This window comes from Manacus candei, unplaced genomic scaffold (assembly GCF_025592945.1).
Source record: "Manacus candei isolate 608988 ecotype Guabito, Panama unplaced genomic scaffold, ASM2559294v1 h1tg000060l, whole genome shotgun sequence".
NCBI lineage: Eukaryota > Metazoa > Chordata > Aves > Passeriformes > Pipridae > Manacus > Manacus candei.
In genome coordinates, this window is record NW_026138108.1 from 1,206,659 (window position 1) to 1,224,345 (window position 17,687).

At 41.6% G+C, this 17,687-nt stretch overlaps 2 protein-coding genes across 4 annotated transcripts in view; both read left to right on the top strand.

The window, feature by feature from the left end:
- PAMR1 (peptidase domain containing associated with muscle regeneration 1) overlaps window positions 1-12,179 on the top strand; it is a 67,581-nt gene extending 55,402 nt beyond the window's left edge. Inside the window, exons 7-12 of one of the 2 annotated variants that reach the window (XM_051804128.1) lie at window positions 1,124-1,294; window positions 3,965-4,177; window positions 5,771-5,837; window positions 7,938-8,170; window positions 9,475-9,770; window positions 11,073-12,179. In XM_051804128.1, coding sequence (XP_051660088.1) covers window positions 1,124-1,294; window positions 3,965-4,177; window positions 5,771-5,837; window positions 7,938-8,170; window positions 9,475-9,770; window positions 11,073-11,609 — 1,517 coding nt within the window. In that variant the 3' untranslated portion in view covers window positions 11,610-12,179. The remainder of the gene's footprint in view (window positions 1-1,123; window positions 1,295-3,964; window positions 4,178-5,770; window positions 5,838-7,937; window positions 8,171-9,474; window positions 9,771-11,072) is intronic. The other variant, XM_051804129.1, reaches the window with a different exon arrangement.
- A 3,120-nt stretch (window positions 12,180-15,299) lies between these two features.
- The window catches only part of SLC1A2 (solute carrier family 1 member 2), an 89,963-nt gene continuing 87,575 nt past the window's right edge, over window positions 15,300-17,687 (top strand). The window contains exon 1 of one of the 2 annotated variants that reach the window (XM_051804133.1): window positions 15,300-15,317. Coding sequence is in view for 1 of the 2 variants with exons in the window: in XM_051804131.1 (XP_051660091.1) it covers window positions 16,661-16,677 (17 nt within the window). In the remaining variant the exon portion in view is untranslated. Of the gene's footprint in view, window positions 15,318-16,492; window positions 16,678-17,687 lie in introns of those variants that run through there. The other variant, XM_051804131.1, reaches the window with a different exon arrangement.

Sequence of the window (17,687 nt, forward strand, 5' to 3'; positions counted from 1 at the left end):
AATACACATATGTAATTTCTACATACAGGAAATTGGTCTTTAAAAGTGACTTGGAGAAAGTTAATAGGGCATGGACATTCTCTGTCTCTATAACAAAGAAATTACAGCATCAAATAAAATTATCAGGTGTCAGGCTAGAAACAAAACTAAAGAAGGCAGTGCATTTTTCACGCAGCCCTTAATCTGTAGAACTCATTATTACAAGATATTGTGGCCACCAAGTATGTAGCTGAGTTTAGAAAACACTAAGACAAATAAATGTTAAAAAAATATCACCAGGGTATGTTATACCAAAAAACCATTTTAGTTCTTCTAGACCTGGAGCTTCAGACTTCTGAATGCTGACAGAATATGCCAGGAAAGTATCCTATATGCTTGTTCTATTTTTATATTCCTTCCTTCAAATCTACTCTTTACCCCAAGTGGACAGGTTTCTGTGCTGGGTGGACTTTTGTTCTGATTTAGTATGGTTGGTTTGATGCTGTCAGAGAAATCTTGCTTATGATGCCTAATCTAATATTTACTACTTGCAGTAGTTATATATAGACCATCATCCGTATTTCCCCAATAGAGTGAACCCTGTGGAAAGGGTAAATATTCCAGTTTAGTAAATATCAAGGTTCCTTTTTAATGTAATTATGCTAATGTTTGGTCTATACAAATAATGATGCTTTAATATTTCAGCAATGTTATCTGCAAATCTCTATAAAAATGTAAAGAATTTGAAAGAATTTTAGTATAAGGTTTTTAAGGATCTACATTTTTTCTTGACCAGGCATAGTAGTTCATTCAAAACCACTTTTAAGATAGAAAGTGTTTCAAGTACTAATATTCTGAAAAAATGATCCCTAATGATTCAAACACATGCACATGATCACGTCACACTTCTGAGCAATCCCACTGAAACTAATGGATCTATATAGGCTTTGAAAAGTGACATATATATAAGTGTATGTAGAACTGACACCTAAACAACTTTCTAAAGATCAGCACATACCAGGCTTTTATTTTTTACTCCTGTGTCCATTTTAGTTGTTTTTTCAATGCTCTAAATATAGAATCATCCTAACACAGTCCTGTTTTTGTAATAAAGTGGATTTTTTTGAAATATCTGAACTGTCAGTGGTGATGTGTAGGACTCCAGGTGCTCCTGCTCATGGTATTGTGGAAGGAGATGACTTTAAATACGGGGCCCAGGTTTACTTCAAGTGCAACGCGGGTTACAGCTTAAAAGGCAGCCGTGTTGCCTACTGTCAGCTTGATGGGATTTGGTCATCACATCATCCTGAATGTGGTAAGGTCATTTTAAGTTTTAATTCTTATGAAATACTTTGGCCAATGTATGCCCATGAAACTAGACTATTCAAATCTCACTTGAAATTTGGTAGATCTGTGACTTAACGTGTTCTTTTGTCTTCCTGTCTTTAAGAAGCAGTAGAAATTTTTATTTTACTCTGCTGGAACCCAAGCCTGCAAGACTTTCTTACATAAAGGTCTGACTGAAACATCAATTGACTGAAAACTAATATCCTCAAAGACTTTAGGCATATATCCTTTTTATACACAGATTGAAAATGTCTAGGACCAAAGCCAAGTGAGGGACATTGTCTAACAATGAATAGTTATTTCCATTATTATGTATCCATGACACCTTCTCTGCAGAAATCTGGTGCGCTCTGCGGAGGTCACTAGGGGCTTACTCTGTGAAGGCTAGACCCTTATTTCAACAGAATTCCCATCCTAGAGAAAAATGGATAAAAAAGAAACTTCCATTCATTCTGGCTGTGCAAGATGGCATGACTACCATTCACATTGATATACCTATGAAATTCCAAGCCCCTTCTTCTCATCCAAAGAGACTTTTAATTTTTCTTTAGCTGATTTGTATGGCACAATTTCATTTCCATATTCCAAAATAATTTGTATCAATTGAAAAATTGCTTTTACAAGTGTGTTATGTCAAACAATGTAAATTTGAGGGAGAGTGTTGGAAAAGATCTGTATACAAGTTCATCTGAAAGAGCAAGCACTAAGCATTCTTCCATCTAGAGAGAATGTCTCCAGTTGCAGTCAATGTAATGTCAGGATCATGCTAAGTCCCTGCTGCATAATGTTCCTGGCTAAAGATCTATAGAAAGATCTGTCTCTAGACTTGGCTGTTACTGAAGTGCTAGGCGATGTAATTTGGGTTTCTCCTTCCCAGATGTTTTCTCTTCGTTTTTAATCTATCAAAAAGGTCATAAACCTGAGCTTAGGGAAGAAGACAATTACTCTTCAAATTACTGAAATAAGAGAAGGTCTTAACTGACCTATTTGGTCAAGCTTTTGGTACATTTGGAAACCTGTACTCCACTCATCAGATGATGCCTCTAGGCTAGCCATCAGTGCAGAAAGCAACTTGCAAATAAAGCATTATACTGTGGTGGATTCCCTGTAGTCTTTAGCTGCTATCAAGTTACCATTCACTTGCTGTTCACAAGTGAGAGAGCCTGTGAGGTAAAAAGAAGGAAAAGGGAGCCAAATTAAAAGGAGACAGGGCTCTGCTTTTCCCTTTCTCCTGGTTGAGAGGAAGTTCAAACATCCTCACTGTTTACTGAATAGGACTTGTGGAAAAGTATTTAGGTACATATATAGCTTTGAGCATGTACTAAAACCCATAAAACACAGAAATGTATGCTTAGCTTGATTTTACTCAATGTTAAAAGCATATGCTCTTCATTAGACTTGCATTGTTAGGGTTACCTGTGTGTTTAGATGCTTTGCTGAGTTGGGCTTTGTCTGGTGGCATGAGGATATGGGGACAGGACAAGGCCATACCTTTGCACTGTAATTGTGTTGATTTCAAAGTGATTTAAATAAATGTCTAAGTGCTTTGTTATATGTTGGTGCTTTTGTGAAGTGAGGCTCAGCAGGCAGCCAAGTCTGAAGCAATGATATGAAAAAGTCCTTTTGGGTCAGTTGATCTGTCTCAGTCTTCGGCCCTCTGTCAGCAGAGCAGCACCAACACCAGCTGTCTAAACTGGATGTTTGCTGGTTATCATGCAAGGAGACATCAGGCAGATGAATTAAACAGAATTGCACGTTACTGTCGTCCTGACAAGAAAACTGAGATGAAATCCAAAGGGAAAAAAATAGTACCTTGTCACATGCTAAATAGAAAGAGCAGAGTTAAAAATACAGGGAAAAACATCTACTAGCATCAAATAGTCAATCCAGATTTAGGCCAAAAAATTAAGTTTATTGAGAGGAAAAACCCAAACCCAAACGCAACAAAAATTAAAAAGAAGGGGAAAATACTGGGAAGGAGGAAGTAAAAGAGGTTTTATAGGCAGAACATAGCATGAGTAGGCTTTCCATATTTACTTTGTAGTATCAATAAATACATATATATATTCTCTTTCAATTCCCATATTTCCCTGGATTATTGAGATCTCTCAGTGCTAAGAAAACAAAATGCATACATTTGCATGCATGCAAACATAAAAGTAAAATGAAGTAGTCTAGTTTTATTATCCAAGTCCAGTGAAATATTGAATGCACAAAAGAGGGAAATGAATGACAAGGGCCTATTTCCTGCAAATAGTTTAAGTATAGCCTTTTATGTTATTGAAGTTACCTTGTTAATGTTAGTGGGATATTAGCACCATGTAAAGTCAAGGTTCTTTTTCAGTATTGTCAGCTACTTCTTATGGTTTTAACAATTTGAGAATTTTTAACAATTTAAGAATCTTATCCTTTCGTGAAGACTGAAGTATGTTTTATAAACAGACATCTCTATATTATAATTTCTTCTTTAATATTTGATATTTTCAAAGACAGGGATCCAAGAATGGTCTTGAAAAGGCATCTTTAATAAACTGTAGATTGTTTAGTAACATGAGAGTGAAATGCCAAGCAATTTGATGGGTGAAAATAACATAGTGAATGTGATAAAATGGTTACTATCTTTTTCCCCTATCATTAGTTCTAGATGAAAAAAACTGCTCAGATCCTGGTGGCCCACTCAATGGCTACAGAAGAGTAGTAGAAGACACTGGGCTCTTGAATGGACGCTATGCAAAAATTGGCACAGTCATTGCTTTCTTTTGTAACAACTCATATGTTCTTAGTGGGAATGAACAGAGGACCTGCCAAGACAATGGAGAATGGTCAGGGAAGCAACCAATCTGCATAAAAGGTAGTTTACAAACTTTTTTACCACAACTCACACCAGCTGCTATGGTTTTACTGGATTTTGTTTAATATAATTTGCACTCACCAAACAATCATTTTTCTAAGAATAAGCTGTCTGACTGATACCTGATACTGAGATAGGTAGTTTGTGAGCCCTACTGGCTGCTATACTCAGACAGAGAAGATGCCAGTGATTCCAGAAGATTCCATCTTTAAACAGGGAAAGGAATGTTCCCTAAAACCCTTATTACCCCTATTCTAGGATCAAATTTGCATAAGATCAAAATCAAAGAAAATCAGCAGGGAATTGAAATAGAATGAAATGATTGTCTCATGAGACAGTTGACAACAATCAGTTGGTGACATAGGGAACAACTCTCCTCTCACAATCCTTTTAAGACAATGGGACCAGTCATGAGTGTAAAAGGCCAAGGCTGTAGATTGCCTTGAAGATTTGGTTCAGAAAACCACTTGAGGACATGCTTAAACTATCTGTATTCATTAAAACACTGAATCACACCTTTAAATCCTTTGCTAGAAAGGGAATTATGCTATTGACCTGGAGCTATTATAACTGTTTATAAATCCATGCATGAATGAATCAATGAATCAATGAATTTGGGCTGTGGAACTCCCAAATTCATTTTATCAAAGCAATCGTTTGACACATATTTTAATGGATTTTTTGAAAATTGAAGTAATGATAATATAAGGAAATGCATCTGTCTCCTGGGGAATTTGCTTTATTCTGTTATTTTAGATGAAAATATTGTCCCCCTGAAGAGTATAATCATCTGTAAAAAGAATCTTTATTGATGTTTACTGTGATAGTGACATAACGGTTAACATATATAGTAATCACAAAGAACTAGATATTGTTAAATCACACAGAATACAAGTGTTCAGGCATACAGATAAAATCCATCCTGCAAGGTTTCTTTTCTCCCACTCTGTGCAGCAGGAGGGACACCCTGGCAGAGTTATTTGAACCGATAAACCTGAATATTTTATCCTATTCTAAAAGTAAACAAATACAAAACTAGAAATCCTGGATCTCTCTTCTGTTATGTTATGCTTGTTCAGGTAACTCTGAGGTGTTCCCCTGAAACAGAGTCTCCAGTTCCTTCCATGAGTACACAGACTCTTAGAAGTCCGTAACATCCTGCCACCTTTCTCTGTATGCCGAGCCACTGGGATTAGCTGTGTGGGGCTACACAGATAGAAATTAAGTATTTTTGTATATAATTCCATTATTTCTAAAGTTTACTCAGATACAAACCCATCAGCCGTAGTGGTGTAAATCTGGCATTCAGACACACTGATGGAAAAATCCTCCTCCATGTCTGAAAGTGCCAGTGCAGAAGGTGTTCTGTAGCTTCCGCTGCTGTAAATGGGACAGATCTTGCAAACTGTGAAGTATTCTTCCAAGGCTTTAGGGTTTAGGGTCTGTCTTTATTTTAATGCACATAACTTAACTGCCTCTTTTCTTAATCCAGTCCACTATAGCTAGTGAGAGGAAAGGTTGGAAATGTGTATGAACCATAGCACTTGAGCTGTGAATGTGAAAAAGTACTGTGCAACATTATATTTTTTCTAGCCTGCAGAGAGCCAAAGATCTCTGACCTGGTGAGACAGAAAGTGCTTCCAATGCAGGTTCAGTCAAGGTGAGAATGCAATATCTCAACTACAGTTTAAAGAAAAAATGTGATTTCTTTTTCCTTCCTCTCCTTTTCACTCTGTGTATTTAGCCTGCCTGAGCAGCGATTCCTACAAATGCACTGATAACCAAGCAATGAGAGCTGCTGGGAGGGGAGGTCTGATTAAGCACAGGTTGAAGCTGCTGGAGGCAGCCAGGAAGAAATGCACAGATAGAGATGTGCAAACTACAGGGTGATGCTGGAATTCTGCTTTCAAGCTTGTGACAGACTATGAGAACAGTCTGAGAACAGTTCCTTGGGCTAATGATGTGTGTTAAAATATGAACATGTGCCGCCTTAGTGAAAAAATGTGCGGGGAGAGCAAAAGGAGAGAAGGGAACAATTTAATGTAATCTGCAGTGTAATCTGCTCCCAGTAAGTTTCACCATCCAAAGCACTATGAGATTGGGTTGAGTGTGGGCATGAGGGAGAGGAGGGAGTAGAGTAGGAAGGGAGGAAGAAATGAAAGATCAGAATCTTCCTGGGCTTACTCTTCTGATGATTTCCTGAAATAAACCCAATCTGAATTAGTTATGTTCAGGTTCATTTTTGTCCAAGTAGTAATTTCTCATTTCAGGGTTATTTTTGCAGTACATGACTCATTTAATTTTAGATGCAGTGCAAGAGCTGTCCTCATCTTTGGTCTTAAGAACAGTCATATCGGGTCAGAATAAAGGTCCAGATCAAGCCATATCCTGTCTCTGGCAACAGCCAGTAGCAGATATCTAGAGAAGGTTTTAGGAACAAGGCAAGCATGCACTTCCCAAGCACTCTCCCACTCTCCAGGTCTGTGATGTATGACTGTAGAGATGTCCCTGAGAGGTCAACCTGAGGCTTTAGTGGCCATTAGGAGATTTTTATTGCTTAAATTTCTCAATTCACTTGAATACAGGTCTTCTTATGCTAAATGTTTCGGATATTAACACCAGCTGTGTGAGGGCACGTACATGCCCCCACATCCACAAGATGCCATGAGATGATGCCATCTCATGTTTTTGGACTGTTTTTAATCCCTTGAAGTAGAATCTCCATTTCATAGGTCAATAGTGAGGCAAAGTCTGGATTGTGCAATATTGCAAGTCACATGTGAGTTTGGAATGGGACCCTGGCAGTCTAAGCATGACCACAGCAGCTCTCATCCTCCTTCCAAAATACAAGAAACTTGCCGTTGCTCTTCTTCTTAGTAATTTTACTTTCTTGTTAAGTATTGTCTCACAGATTGGGTATGATGGAGGTGTCTGTGTCTCTCTGTGATAAAAATGGAATTGTCATGAGAAAAAGAAAAATTATGTCTTTTCTGGATGCAGGCAGTACCAGATATCTCAAGGGAAACTAATTTCCTGCTGAATTTTTCAGATATAAATAGGTTTTTTTGGATATGGACTTTTAAGCATTAGAGCAAGGGACACATTCTAAGGGATAAAAATTTAAGTATGACTGTAGTCAAGCTTATGGATCATATCTAGGCTGGTGCATATATTTATTTTTAATTATTATGCCATGTTTCAGCTAATCAGTACAATTTCTAAATGGAAGCTTAGTGATTATGAAATTATGAAATCTCTGTGGTGAGGCAATTATCTCCATTAATTGCTAAACCAAGCAACTTTAGCAACATGATTTAATCTGAGTCAATTCCTAATACTGCCTATTAAAAAGTTCACTAGAGAAAAAATGTGCCTAACTCCTCCCTAGTGAGAATTAATTACAGCAATTACTTCAGGTGTAATTTCTTTATTTAAAAATGGTATCTCAGTCCTTTTGTGAATGGCAAAAACTGTTCCACATTCAGAGACAACTGGTTGCAATTCAGAAACTGTAAAATGAAAAAAAAAAGAGACACAAAGAGAAAATGTATAAACATATGTGTATTTATATATGTGTATATATATATATATGTAAATGGGAGCATTGCTAAACTCTGCTGGAATGATATTTTTGCCTTATTCTTTCACAATCAAACTTCATATGCTTTTTAAATGATACTTAACACAACTGGTGATAAAGTTACGGTAATGATTGCTTTTATAATATTATAATTATTGTGTTCTTTGTGCCTTGAAACAGAGAAACACCTTTGCACCAACTTTACTCTTCTGCATTCAGCAAGCAAAAGCTTCAAATCTATCCAACCAAGAAGCCAGCACTGCCATTTGGAGAACTGCCCCCAGGGTACCAGCACCTGCACACTCAGCTCCAGTATGAATGCGTTTCTCCTTTCTACCGCCGCCTGGGTAGCAGCAGGAGGACTTGTCTGAAGACAGGAAAATGGAGTGGGAGAGCCCCTGTGTGTATTCCAAGTGAGTCTCCAAGGGAAAAAAAAAATGCACATATCTCTTGGGTGGATGAGGGAACATAATGTGTATTCATCTTAGATATTTAGGGAGTCCCAGAAGTGTAGGCTGCCTATGCTTCCAGCTGGGAGAAAGAAGCCATAAAGCTTGAAGGATATATGTGTCATTTCATCCACCAGTAGAACTTGTGCAGTTGATGGTAAAGTGATCTTTCAGCACCGTAATTTACCATTAATTTCTACCCTTTCATTGAGCAAAAAGTTTACTGAGTTTTTCTCCTGATTTGAAAACACTTTCCTATATACTTTGGCACACAGCTGACACCACCATCAAACTTTAAGCAATAAAGTGGAGAGTCAGCAATTTTAAAGAGGCTCTTCCTTTAACAAACTCTGCTAAGGAAGGGTTCATATTGCAAACTCTAAGTCCAGATAAAATCTTATCCAGAGCTAGTGAACAAAGTAAGTTAGGGTAGGAACATCACAAGATTTGGTAAAACCCAGTACTGCGAAAAGTAGATCTTAACAACAAACAAATTTTTATTGTTCTTGTTGGTAGTTTTACTTTGAGATCATATAATGTATTTTGAAAAGTATTGCATTCAATGTTTTTCACTATGGACATGCCCACACTACATCCCAGGGAAAAAAGTGTCCTAAGGGAGACTAAAAAATGCAACCATATGATGTAACTCTTTCACTGGAAATAAACATTTTCTAATATAGGGGATTTTACTCCAGGTCTGACCCTGGGTGACATGCTTCTAGAACAAGGCAGAGCTTTTTCTTTTCCCCAGGATGACTGATGATTTAGATGCATTTGCTTCAACATTCTTGTTGCAAGACAAGTCTGTTCTCATAGGCATGTGCAAAGATTAGTGTCAGGAGAGGCCTCACAAGTACTTTGTGACTGCCTAGGGTGAGGTTTAGTGCAATGCTGGCTTTGTGGTGTTTTACGATAAACACGAATCAGGGATGTTCTTTACATTTCTTTATGCAGTCACCTCATTATAATGCAGCTCAATAAGGTTGTTGTGAAAATTCACCTGCTCAAGTGCTAAATCCATATTCCTACTTTACTCAGGAATTCAGAGAATAATGGAAAATTTTATTTATTTTTTTTTTTAAAGCTATATAAAATACTCCTATAATTTTGCAGGTCAGATATAGAAGTTAATTAGACAACTGTCCCTCATGCTAGTCATTGCAGTTTAGTTTCTTTTGGCACATCCTAAGAAGGAATCAAGAGTAAGATTCAGATTCTTTGGTGGGGAAAAGGTGTTACTTAACTTTTGTTTCATGTTTCCTCAGTCTGTGGAAAGGCAGAAAACATCACACTTCAGAAGATAATGACCTCTACCAGGTGGCCGTGGCAAGCAGCAATCTATCGCACGGCCAACGGGGTGAAGGAGAACAGTCTGCGGAAAGGGGCCTGGATCCTCATCTGCAGCGGGGCCCTGGTCAATGAGCGCACAGTGGTGGTGGCAGCTCACTGTGTCACCGACCTGGGCAAGACCATCGTGCTCAAGACAGCAGAGCTCAAGGTGGTTCTGGGGAAATTCTACAGAGATGATGACAGGGATGAAAAGACCATCCAGAACCTGCGGGTGAGTAAGTCTGACGGGAGTGGAAAATGATGAGCACAGATAGATACTGATCCCACCTGTCTTGTATGGGGAGAAAAAGTTCACATTTCGAGCAATATAACTCTTTTACATGCTGTTCTTCAAAATGCATATCTAGAGAGGCAACTGACTGAACAGCCATGACACAAGAAGGGCACATGCTGTAGTTCATTAAATTCCTCAGTGTTGTCCAATTCATACATTCACCCTCTAACAGAGAACATGAGGAAAATAGCTCAGGTTCTGTGAGCCATAATGTCTTGAGTGATATTGCCACAAAAAAAAAGGAGAGGAGATGCCAGCTACTGTCAAAATTGATTAGCATAATTTATGAGGGAAACACTTGTGCTCTAGATCCTGGTTTGATGCCATGAGCACATTTCACTCCTCAGCCCCAAGGCTGTATAGCTCTAAACTCAAAAGAAGTTTATGTCTGACTTCATCTCCAAAAATAGCACCTTGGGCTAATGTAGTGGTTTACTTTTTTGATTGAGAACTAGAAAGGCTGAACTTAAAAGGAGGAGAAACACAGCAGCTTTGGGAATGTGTGTCTCTTTTGTGTGTGTGTGTATGTGTGTGTGTGTACATGAGTTAATTAATGGATGTTATCCAAGAAATCATAATTAACTTGATTCTTTCTCCCCTTCCCCCCTTTTTAGCTTCAGTTTCTTTCTCTAATCCCAGCTTTTTCATACTTTTCCTGTAAGAATATATATATATATATATTTTTACAGTATTTCCTTATAGGAACCCTCTCTGTTCTTGTAGCGTTTCATTAAGGAAATGAGCAGTAAAGGTTTGGCCCCAGTATTATGTAACATATTACTATATCTTTTTTTGATGGGAAGATAGTTGAATTTCAGTAAGATAGCATTTTAATTCAAAGCCCCTCCTCCATCCAAAATCTACAGGCTGAAGGTGACATGGCAGGTAAAACCTTTTTAGTAAACAGTGGGAAAACTTGAACTGCGTGTTAACTCCCCATTTTGCTGAAAATGTCCTTGACTGCTTTTGATCAAGAAATATCTCATGCAATAAAAACTGTCCTGAAATCCAAGCCAAAGGAAAAAAAAACCAAGTCAGAAGATGCTCGGTCTCTGCATGTTTCTCATTTGAGTGAACACCATGGTGAAAGAACAGGTATGGGTGAGGGCAGAGGAGAAGCAGGGACAGAGGAGAAGTATGCAAAATAAACTAACATGTATTTTAGTAGTATGGAAAGAGTGCTGCTGACTTGCCATTCCTGTTAACTCTACAATTCTTCCGATTCTGTTTCCTCCCCAGATTTCTGCCATCATAGTGCATCCCAATTACGACCCTATATTACTTGATTCTGATATAGCTATCATAAAACTCTTGGACAAAGCCAGAATCAGCAGTCGTGTTCAACCCATTTGCTTGTCATCTACTCATGACTTGACGACATCCACAGAGGATTTAAAGATAATGGTTACTGGTTGGAAAGTATTGGCTGACATTAAAGATCCTGGATACAAGAATGACACAATCCGCATGGGAGCTGTTCAGATGGTGGATTCACTGTTGTGTGAGCAACAGTATGAGGATAATGGCATACAAGTCAGCATCACTGATAGTATGTTCTGTGCCAAACAAGACCACACAGCCTTTTCTAATATCTGCCCTGCTGAGACTGGTGGGATTGCAGCCATAACTTTGCCAGGAAAAGCATCTTCTGAGCTAAGGTGGCACCTGATGGGATTAGTGAGCTGGGGTTATGATAAAACTTGCAGCCTAGGACTCTACAGTGGCTACACCAAAGCTCTTCCCTTCAAAGACTGGATTGAGAGGAACATGAAATAAAAATCTGTGTCTGGAAATGGCCTTTTTATAATATAATATCTCTCTCAATCTCTGCTGTTTTAGGCTTCTCATCCCAGTGATGAGACACATTTGGGATAAGGTTAAGGTAGACAGCCTGGTAAGTTGTCCTAGGATCAGATACTTCATCAGGCTACTTTTACTTAACCCAGGACAGAAGGTCTTAGTGCATGAGAAGTTTTGCTATATTTGGTCTTTCTCCCCTGGTGGGAGGACAATGCTCCTGAGTCTGACATACAGAAACAGGACAGTAAACTCTGTCTGAAATTAATCTGTAGTGTGGAGTCCCCTAGAGAAATTGATGGTGAGCCTCTCCCAAAGATCTATGTGACTGAGTGGATTAAGAGTCTAGAAAGAGTAGCCTGAATTCATTAAGATGGATGAGCTTGTTATGGTATGTGCTGTCTGTATTGCCATTACAATGTAATCTTTTTCCCTCCCAAGTACATTACACATTTAAATAAACCATGGTTTGTTTTTTTAACCCACATACTCATGTCTGACATTGTTTAGATTCATTGTTGCTTTGTCTGTGTCACACTCTAGGAACTCTCTACTTCCCCTTCTGTTTGCGCGTGACTCTCACTTGGGACACTTCAGGACTCTAAAAGGCAGAATTAGCAAAAAATTCAATGACAATATAAATAACAAGATTCTTTTTTTCTTAATAGATCCAGCGCTGCTATTGTACATGAACCACTACAATGAAATGTAAAGGGGAGTTCTCTTCTACCTTGTATTCTAAATAGATGAAAACATGAAATGTATTCTAAATACTTTTTTTCCAAGTGGATTTCAAAGAACTATAAAAGCCTCAGGAAACTTGTAGTTTCCATCAGTTCCCACACCTTTGTGGCAAAACTACTCCTCTGTAGCTCTTCAGGGTGAAGAGTAATGTCCAGGTCTTACACTTAGCAGATGTTTTTCTTGAACTGAGGCTGAATTGTTTGACACCAAAGGGTAAGATTCTCCCATTGGGCACGTTGTCCAGGGGAGACACTTGAGTGTCCTCATGGTCCTTAGTCACTGCTCTTTCACCAAATCATTTGCTATTCTCTATTCAGTCATGGCTAAAGACTAGGGATTAACCCTAAAAAAGCTGGGGAGAAGAGACAGTAATGATTGTCTCCCATCAATAATGACTCCTTGATAAGTTATATATGACCATATGACAACCTGGAATTTGAAGAACCTTCAAATAATTACAGTGCCCAAACCAGTTCACAGCAATAGCTGGATGTGAAGGCTGGGAATCTGATGAAAGGATTTAGTACTCTTGCCAAGAAGAACTCCAATCCTGAAGTTGTGTTCTGCCTAGCCTATTGCATGGCTATGGCAATTGTAAGCTAGAAAGTCTGATTTCAGCTTTGATTCTCTGATGCTGTAAAATCTTGTTAAGAGTTTCTTAGCATTCAGTAGTTTCCACTCAGTTTTGAATCTGAAAATTGCTGCTAATAGGACAATTAGTACTGGACATCATTCCATGTAATTTATTTTTTACTTTACTAAGCAAAAATACTTAATGTCTTATGCTTTTGCACTTTTCTTGTTTTTGCTGACAACAGGATCAGGTAATTTTGCTTGAATAATATACTTTAAAAGCTACAACCAAAGTATATTGCTTCTCTTTATCTTGTTTATCTGTCTCCTCTTGCCAGGAGATTATGCTTGGCTGACAAATTGCATGGCAACGACAGCAACAAAAATTCTGAATTACACGTGAAAAATATGACGCATGTCATTGCTCTGCTGGGAGGAACATGTGCCAGTGAATGTGTGGTACTCCCCCACTGACAGCATGGGTTAGAGGAAATTAGGTGTCAGTTTTGGAGAAGCACAAACTTGCAGAAAGTCAACATGTGTTTCTTCCTAACACTATTGACAAAGAAAGAAATGAGAAAGCTCTTCCATGATTACATTAAATGATAGTCTCTACACTCTAAATAATAATTTAATTATCTAATGATAAACAGAAATTATAAAGATCTGTGAGCTAGTTCTTTTCTCAGTTATGACACTATGACTGCATTGCTCTCCATAGCATTATCATTTTCCACTGCTATAACTGAGAGAGAAGAGGTCCTAAATATTTTTCTTTCCCTTTAGGATTTGTCCAGTCCACACAGATCTGTAAAAGTCTGTTTTAATTACAGCTTTAGCCCTCGCTCTTCTCGTTTTACTAAAGATCAGCCATGACTAGTATTTACCAGTCCTCTAATTCCTCCTCAATGTTGAATCCCATCCCCATTTGGCTTCAAATCACTCACAGATCTGGCAATGAATAGCTGAAAGTTTCTGGGCTTGGGCAGCAACAATATAGTTGTTCACTGGCTGTATATCACACAAAAGTACATTCTTGAAGAGAAACTTGTAGGAATTCATGGAATTAAAATCTCAGGAGGTTGCTACAGCTGTGCAGGCACAGCACCATTCAACCTTCCTTCTTTTTACAGTCATGATGTTCTTCAAAGAAAACAGAAGCAAGAAAAGGGCCAGACATCTCTCAACCCCAGGAGTCAGATTTTACCATAGTCCTTTATAGAAAGAGGACTTGGTTGCAGCATTTGCTTCTACTTCTGGACCTCAGTGTTTGAATCCTAGATTCAAATCTGGCTACCTCTAAATGTAGACATGATGTTTTATTTCTATTATTACATGCCGTATGTATTTACATGTACAAGTGAGCAGTCATATCAACATATGTACACCAGTACCCATGTCTAGTATTCCCAGGAATTACAAGTCAGCTTGCCCATCCTTTCTGTCAGGCTTACCCACAAGAGTTTCATATTCGCAGCCTGAGCAGAACCGTGCAGGGATTAGCATCTAATTCCAAAAATGAGGAAAAATAGGGATGAATATTTGAAAAAAAAAAAGCAACCTGTGAGTTGGAATCACTAATCTTTTTGATTGCTAGGCTCTATTTTTAATTTGTAAAACTATTTCAAACATCCATTTATAAACAGGTGAGGATTTGTGCCATCTGTTGGAGAAAGGGTGTGAAATAGCACAACATGGATAGCAACTCATTTTCCTTCCAAGGAAAAAAAGCTGTGGATTCTGGAAAGGCCATAAAGATATTGCTATGGAAAGGGGAGAGCAAAACACATTCTTGTTCGCTCCAGTGGATTTATACTTCTTCCTTTGTATGTTTTTTGGGCTGAATTAGATTACTTGCAAAATGCTGGGTGCTTAGCTGAAAAACAGCACTGAAAGGAAATGGACATACTGAAGAACAAGGTCTTTTCAGGCACCTTCAGTGACTCTTGTAGAATTGCCCTTGTAAACTGTTTCCAATAAAAATCTAAGTCCATGTTAAGATTACAAGAAAAAATGTGTATTTGATTAGGATTTGGGATTACGCATAGGCTGCATTCTGCCATTTTTAAGGGCAAGTACTGGAATTGGCTTGGTTGCAGGAAAGGCATCCTGGGGGAGCGGGAGTGGTGAGCATGGTCAGGCCGGCATTGCTCAGCTGCGCAATCCCTGCAGCCTCACGGCTCCTTATCGTGCCGGGGAGCTTCCCGCGTGGCCGCTGGCTCTCTGTGCCATCTCCTTGGTGCAGAGGAAACAAGCTGTGGCTGAAATGTTTGTTCCCTGTGAAACGGGACATCAGGTTGGTCAGACTCGGATGGAAAGGCACCACTGAGGTCGGCAGGCAGAGCCTCGGCTGGGGCCACCAGAGCGAAGGTGTGTGGCAGCGTCTCGGCGTGCCATGACCGTCCTGTGCCCCAGCACAGGAGTGCGGGTATTGAACAGGACGAGAACTTCGGGCCCTACGCTGCAAACACGGCCTGGGCACCCCTCGGGCCCACCGAGCCGCGAACACGCGCGGCGTCCCCGCCGGGGCGGGGCGGCGCTGCGGGGCGAGGCGGCGGCGGGCGGTGCAGGTAGGGACGCGGGGCGGGCCCGAGGGAGAGGCTGCGGCCACCGGCGGGATGGCAGTCGCTCTCCCGGCCCGGGCGGGGCAGGGCCGAGCCCCATCGCTCCCGGGCCGAACCCGGGGGCCGCCGGCGGCAGGTGGGGCCGCGCCGGCCGCACCTCCCCGGCAGGGGGCAGCACCGCCCCGCGCGGCCGCGCCCTGCGCGTCCCTGCGGGCGGGGAGGGGGCCTCGGTGCGGCCGCGGGGGCTGCCCCGGTGGGACAGCGCGGCGCTGGGAGGGGCAGGGCGGCCCGGGCCCCTCGGGAGGGTGCTGCCGCCTCGGCGCAGCGGGGCAGGTGCCGCGGTTGCGGGGGCGCAGGCGGGGAGGCGGAGGCGCCCCTCGGCCGGGCGAGCCGCGGGACCCTGCTGCCGCCCGAGCGCCGTCCGCTCGCCGGCTGTCCTGGGGGTGCGAGGGGACAGCCGGACACCCAGAGCGGGAGTGAGTGTGTCCGTGTTTGCGGTGTTCGCGCCTTCCCGCTCCTCCTGGCCGGCTCCCGGGAGTCCCGGCGGGCCGAGCCTGCCCCGGGGAGGCGGTGGCGGCCGCGCCGAGCGGGGCAGGTCGCGGTCGGCGGCGCCCGGCCCTCCCCCTGCGAGGGGCTCGCCGCCCCCCCCGCCGCTGCCAAGGAGCTGTTGGGGGGGATTTATAGGAGTAACAACGGCTCGTGATGTCAGCCCGTGCCTAAAATAGAGAGGGATTGACTGCAAATCCACGGCTCGAGGGCTAAAACCTTCCAATCCAGCCTCAGCCAGCGCCGCGCCGATGTGAAGTCGCCCCCCACCTCCCGCTCTCAGCCGCGCACACACGCACACGCTCCCCGCCGCGAACGGAGGGCGCCGGGGATCGCAGCCCAGGTGCCAGCGCCTCCTCGCCCCGCCGGCCACTGCTGGGCGGCCGTGGGGCACCGACAGCCTGCTCTGGGACGGCGGGGTGGGGGACAGCCGAGGAGCGGAGCTGCCGGATCCTAGCCCTGCGGAGCTCCCAGGATTACAAGGAATTGCGTGCTCCTTCCCAGACGTGAGCGAGGGTTATACCAAAGAGCCAACCTCCGTCGCGCCCTGCTGTCCAAATTAATCCCTTGGACTCTTGAGAAGACAGGGGGGTTTTCGGAACCATGGCATCGACAGAAGGGTGAGGAGGACCGTCTCTTGGGTGGGAGGAACGGGAGGATGGGGGAGATGCCCGGCATTGTTCTTTTGGTAACAGTTTCCTGTCATCTGCTTCATTGTTAATCCTTGCCCCTCGCCATTCCCTAACAGAATAATTAGGAAGCGAGAGGAAACGAGAAGCAGACTAGCCACATATAGAAGAGGAAGAGGGGAGAAAGAATTTCAAATATGAGCCACTGAAAAGGTCTTGGTTTTCCTCCCATCACTTCTTTATTTAACCCCTGGAGGGCAGATCAAGCTTAAACCACCTGCCTGAAAGAAGAGTCCAAGTGAATGGTTAACTCAAGAGAGAGGGGGAATCTGTTTCCTAAATAGAATAGTAATAATAGTAGTAGTAATAATAGTAGTAGTAATAATAATAATAATAATTATTATTATTTCAAAAAGAATCAAGGACCTGTCCTCCTAGCCTTCCCTTAAAAAGGCAACAAACAAATCCAACTTCTCCACTTGAGGAGTTGTGCAATTTTGTAGTTCTGTGCCAAATGCGTTACAGTGCTAGCAAGAGAAATGCTGGGAAGGGCAAAGGGTTCTACAGGAAGCTTTAAAGAAAAGCTAACACAGTTTAGCTCTGGTAGTGTCTGTCAGAAGGAAACTGTTCTCCCTACCCATGCCAGGATTGCAAGAATCAGCCACTTCATTGCTCTCTGATAGGGTTGGGGGCTTCTTCAGTTTATAGAGTAACTGGTAGTAGGAAAGAAAAGAAAAGGTTTCTTTGATCTCTGCTTGCCCTCTTATAACACTAGCTAGTATTAGACTGTGTTTAGTGTGAGCCTCCTCTTTATCCCTGGATGTTGTCATGTTGTATCAGCATGATCTGCTCTGGATAGGACTCTTTGAGGACAGAGTGCAAAAGGGAGCTCAGTTTATATTGCCTTTGTGTCTCAGGTTGAAAGACTCGCTGAGTTGATTTAAATAACCCAACACGTGTCTGGGAGAGAGAGCACACAAGTGTCCCGTTACCTGGTCAGA